We start from the raw sequence: 5,662 nt of genomic DNA on the forward strand, positions 1-5,662 counted from the left end.
GGATTAACCAGATGTAGATCTGACGAAGCGGCACAGTTTTAAATTATGGACAGGTTAACGAGTTGCATTGTAGTAGCCTCCGTGCTGTAATTCATAGGGCTACTGATTCACGCTGGAGGTTACTCCATCGGGAGAGAGCATATACGGATGTTTCCTTTCAGGGAAACCTCTGTGAAATAAAGATAGCTCAGAAGTCTGATGTGGAGCAAGAACAGTATACAGGACCTTAATCTACAGTAACCTGTTTTTCCACTGTTTTCTGTCATGGAAATAGGTTTATACCGATATTTAGGAGGCTGGTTGCCTGACACCAACATCTGCAGTTAAAAAAAAAAAAGTAGATCCAGGAGCTTTCTCATGCTTTGCCTGTCTACAGAGACTTCTTTGGACACTAAACAACTATAACTTCTTTCAGTTGCAACATGATTGCATTATGCAAGTCTTGTTCTCTAAGGTGTGGAAAAAGCATTGTAGGTTTTTTAATGACTGCCTTGTTCAGGATCAGTCATGCAGCTCCCTAGAGATTGTTGCCTTCGGGCCCTGGAATAATAGTGTGAGGACACCTAATTCTGCAATAATTTCTGCAGAAATGTTTTTCAAATTTGCTGGACCATGTAGACTTACTGAATTATGATAACTGAAAGGGCTACAATGTAAAGACAGGTAGCTGGACACTACCCCCACCCCCAAATGGTAACAGTTCTGTAATTCAGGTCGCCTTTAGCATTAGATAAAACTTAGAGTTTTAAGAGCATGGCTTGTATATCCTGAGGTTTTTTTTCATCTGTTTTTTCATCCTGTTTAGAGATGATGGCTTTTATTTTTACTTACCTTCTTTTTTTTCTTGATGAAAAAGGCAAGAGGGCAGTTCTGTCTCCAGAGTTTATTTGGTACTTGTGTTGCATGCATAGGCTGGAGGAAGTATTGCCTGAATTCATTTTAAACTTAAAATCAGGTTTAAATCTTACAAAATGCTAACTGTAGTTAATTGTGTGTCATGGAATCTGTTTTTTGTAAGTTTCAAATTTTTATTGTTTTGATATTTATCTAAAAGCAAGGAAAAGGCAAACTGCCATGGTAAAGAGCAATACTAAAAATCAGATCCAGACCTTACCTGTATGTCAGCAAGTATAGGAAGTTTCTGATACTGAAAAAGGTTTAATACGAGTTCCTTTACCACCTTCACTTCCCCATCCAGAGTAGTTAAGCAGAGAAGTATTTCACATGTCAGGACTGAAATAGTATTTTTGGTGGTGGTGTTCTAGAAGGGTGGTACTGGTAATGGGGTGTTACCTACAGCTCCTGTACGTTAAGTTCCTGTTTAAGAAAGTATGATCACCGTTAAACGTGAGCTTTAGCTGCTTTAGAGTGGTCTAGGATGCAAGTTGTGTTGATGTTGGACTATGGACCTTGGAGGAATAATGTCTGGCTGAAGCGTGTTTGCTTTTTCACTTCATTGCAGGTACAGTATGGGCCGTTTGCTTGTCAACTTTCAATTGTGTATTTTGTGTATTTTGTCATCAAAACTGCTTTGAGAAATGAGATGAGAACGTGCGTATTAAGAATGCAAGGCCACAAGGAGGAAAAACGCGTAGCAGCGTGTGAATAAAACTGAAAGCAAAATAAATTTACTTTTAAGCTCGCTCTTGTTTCTGCCCAAATGCTTCAATTTTGAAGTCATTTCTTCAAGCTGCCGCTAGTCATGCCGTTTACAGTTAAGTGTTCGTTGTGGTTTTGAGTCCGCATCTGCGTTACGTGGCCTAAAACGCACGTTGTCCCCGTGCTGACTTCAGCCGCCAGCTTTTGGACGAGCGAGTGCGAAATGGGTAATTCCTCCTCAGAGACAGAAGCGACGTCCGAACGGGATCGGCGGTGGCTGACACACGGACGCAGCCGAAGCTGGTATTTGCTGCTTAAAAGCAGCAAGTCGCCGTCGCCGGCGGGCGGCGGACGGAGAACGGGGGTGCAGGAGCCCGGCGGGGCCGGCAGGGGGAGGTTGTGCACGCTCGAAGCCGGTCCCATTGTTGGCAGAGCCCGCTGCAGGCGGGATTCCTGACCTCTCTCGGGCCCCTTGTTCCCCCCTCTCCCCCCGCCTCCTTTTCCTGATCCCAGAAACATGTCCCAAGGGGTATATTTCAAATTGATTACAGGCAATTTGCACAGGATTTTGTGAGGAACGCAGATGTGGGAAGCCGCTCGTCGTCGGGCGCCGTTGCAGACCTTCAGGAGGATGAGGATGGCGTTTACTTCAGCTCTTACGGGCATTATGGGATACACGAAGAGATGCTAAAGGTTAGAAAGTCACCTCAACTGCTTAGTAGGACTAAAGAGGAAAGATGGAGTGGAGTGGGCTCCGTGCCCATAAATATACTGCAGAGCAGCTGCATTTTTAACCCTTTGTATACATGACAGGTTTTTCCAGGGAGTTGAGGTGAGGGTTTTTTTCCCAGTTTTATCTCCTTTGTGTAAATCTGTATGGGAAGCATTAGGAACATAAAATCATTTACTGTACAGATACGCTTGAAGATACATTACAATATCTGTACCACAACCGTACCTTGCCAAAAGCAGCTTTTTCCTGCGTGCTTAAAAGATAAAGGATAAAACATGGTACGGACGGTGAATATTTTTCTGTAGTTTATATTTTCCTAACAATTGACATTTTTCAGGCAAAACCTCTTTTCAAATACTGTGGTTTTCTATTGCATTAGGTAAACAAAATTGGTATTTGTGTACAGTTCAGTGTATTGATAACATAACACTGAAGAGCTGGAAAAATGGTATGATCCTTTTATACGATACAGATTTTTAAAAAACGCGTAAAACTCTTCAAAGGCAAACCTGTGTATGCTCTCTAACTGAAAAAAAAAAATCACAATAACTTATAATTGGCATGTAAATCAAAATCTCTTAATGTTTCCTTTCAGAGAAAGTATCATAGTTGTGAAAGTCATAAACAGTTTCATCATTTTAAGGCAAAAAATAAATAAAATTGCTGACCAATGTAAAGATGGAATATGGAGTTGTGAAGTGACTTTGTCCATACAGATAGCATATAACTTTCTCTGCTTTGTAAATCATTTAGTGGCCTCAGTGTAAAAATACACATGAGTCTGTGTTAAGAATAGTATAAGCATGAGGTTAGTTTTAAAGGGAGGGATTTTACAGAAGTAGAGAGAGAGCTGCAGAGGTAGAAGAATGTTTTCCAAAATATATAGGCTAGAGAAATGTATTTAAAGTCTTGAAGATAAATAAAAATATTAGAAGCTTGGTTTTGCAGTTGTATAAAGATGTCATTTGTGATGTTATAGGCTATAGGATGAGGAACCCTTTCTATTTGCTAATAAAGTTTTTATGGCACAAGGAGATTGGTACAAAATCATATTTTATTGATTTCAGGAAATGTTTGTCAGAATGCTTTTAAGAAGACTTGATTTTCTTAAACATAGGAAAACAATTTATTTTTATCATGTGCATTGAAATTTTTCCTATATGGTAGGCATTCTTTTTTTTTTAATGTCTACCTTATTAATACAGCAACTTCATACATTGACATTTTTAAGGAAGGAGAGTTGCTGTCTGACTTTTCAGTCTGTTTCTGATACTGTTCAGTTTTGAAACCTTTTTTTTCCTTATGCCTGGTAGTGGTAGGATGAAGTTTCAATTTGTTTCTTTTGCTGCAAATACTTCAGGGATGGAGGAAGAGTATTGTTACTTTACGCTGGCCAAATGGCTAGTGTTTCCCGTGTTCTGTTTTGTTGTTTGTTTTTTTTAACTTGAGAATTTCTTGACCATCATTTTAATAAATTTCCTTACCATTTTATTTAAAAACAAAACAAAACAAATGCTCGCCATTTCAATGTAAGGGTGAGAGAATGGAATTGATGAATAGAGAGACCTGAAGTGAATGACCGTGGCTTGCTCGAGCAGCAGTGCATATAGTGGAGACAGCAGCTAGAATTGTATTGATTAAGTTGGGGCAGTGCTGAGGCAACCTGCGTGGGCAGGATGTAAGGCTGAAAGCTTTCCAGCTGACTGCTTTCTCGACTCATGCTGAACCTTCTGCTGCTTTTTCTTTTTTTTAACTTTTTTTGGTCATTTCAGCAAATCCTGTATATTTTGCAATCGAGGTAAAGTCCTACAAATGAATTTTAAAGCTTCCTGGGTTTTTTTATTCACATTGATCATGTATAATTTTTAAGTACAATTTTCTAAAATCATCCCTGTTTGTTTGGGCTCTGTGTGATAATCCTCCTAAACTTAAAACTGGGTTTTAGGACTTTCAAGACTCGAATAATGTGGGTTTTATCCAGAATTTTTAGGAACATATCCTTTGATCTTGTTTTTCTACTGAAATAGACTTTGTAGCGAAAATTTCTTTAGTTTCTGTTCTGTTTCTAAAAATTCTTACCTGCCATAGTAGAAAAATGGTAACTTAAATATAAGGAGTTGGATTTTATACGTTGGTACTATTTATAGACTTGTCTTTACTAGATAAAAATTGCTTAAAATTTTTCTTTTATTTCGCTCTAACACTTGAACTGCAACAGCAATTCCAAAACTATACTTGCCTGTCAATTTGTGTACCTGCTGATGCGTATTAAGATAATCAATGTTTTAATATATTACCTTGCTGGTAGGTTGAGCTATGCCGCTAGCTTTCGTATACTAAAATACTACAAATGTTTAGTTACGTGCTTGAAAACATTCCAGCTTCTCAAGTCATGTTGTATTACAGTTAAGTTTATTTATTTATTATATTGGTCTTTCATAGAATGGGCTGTACTGCTTCAATTATTAGCTTGCCTTCAGGTTTGCAAATTTGCAGTTTGTTCAGAAACAGACAAGGTTAATCTGATCCATAACTTTTTTTTAAGGAATCTATGTGTCAGGAGTGTCAGAGAATAAAATACAGAACACTTCATGAGCTTATGACTCAAATTTTTGTATAGAAAGCTGTTACGTAAAGATAATGCAGTATTGCCACTCTATTACTGCTGTTCCTGGAAAGTGGTGAAGAGGTATTAAGAACTTTGAAACATCCAAAATCAAATGCAGCAGGTCAGGAAAATGTAAGCCAATTCCTTATTTTTCCTTCAGAGGCACAGCTGGCTTCATTTGCAAAGAACAAATTCTGAAAGAAAATAGTATGGGAAGTGTAGTGATTGCAGAGCCCTTATACGTATAGTCGCCGCAAAACATCCTTAGGCCAAGTTAAAAAGCAACTGTTTCAGTGTTTTTGAATGTTACGCTGTACATAAGTAGAAAAAGTGAACGTTGTTTTTTATTCTTTAAATCGTAGGATAAAGTGCGTACAGAAAGCTATCGTGACTTCATTTATCAAAACCCACATATCTTCAAGGACAAGGTAGGTAAAACAGCGCAGAAAATACAATGATTTCTGCACTTTGTTTTTTCTCAAGTGGTAGAAATCCTTCAGGCTGGCTATTTTGTAGCTTTGGGAATGGAATATCGCACTGACAAGGTTTGATTTAATGTACTGTGCCTTGATTAGGTGGTAGAGTGCTATTCAGCTGCTGGAGGGTGCAAAGTGCTGATAACAGAAGTGCTGATCGCTATTGTCATTGTTCAGTGTGCCATGTCGGGATGTTCATTAATTATGTTGGCGGGGTTAAGTTGAGCCTTTCTTGTCCAGTATATT

The 5,662-nt window shown here is 38.4% G+C and overlaps 1 protein-coding gene across 1 annotated transcript in view; it reads left to right on the forward strand.

The window, feature by feature from the left end:
• Nucleotides 1-5,368, forward strand: part of LOC104619019 (protein arginine N-methyltransferase 3-like) — a gene marked incomplete at its 3' end in the record, with an annotated part of 11,941 nt that extends 6,573 nt beyond the window's left edge. The window contains exons 6-7 of the mRNA XM_010284766.1: nucleotides 2,151-2,292; nucleotides 5,303-5,368. Of these exons, the coding sequence (XP_010283068.1) occupies nucleotides 2,151-2,292; nucleotides 5,303-5,368 (208 nt within the window). The remainder of the gene's footprint in view (nucleotides 1-2,150; nucleotides 2,293-5,302) is intronic.
• Nucleotides 5,369-5,662: the final 294 nt, after the last annotated feature.

Source organism: Phaethon lepturus, unplaced genomic scaffold (genome assembly GCF_000687285.1).
Source record: "Phaethon lepturus isolate BGI_N335 unplaced genomic scaffold, ASM68728v1 scaffold52323, whole genome shotgun sequence".
Lineage (NCBI taxonomy): Eukaryota > Metazoa > Chordata > Aves > Phaethontiformes > Phaethontidae > Phaethon > Phaethon lepturus.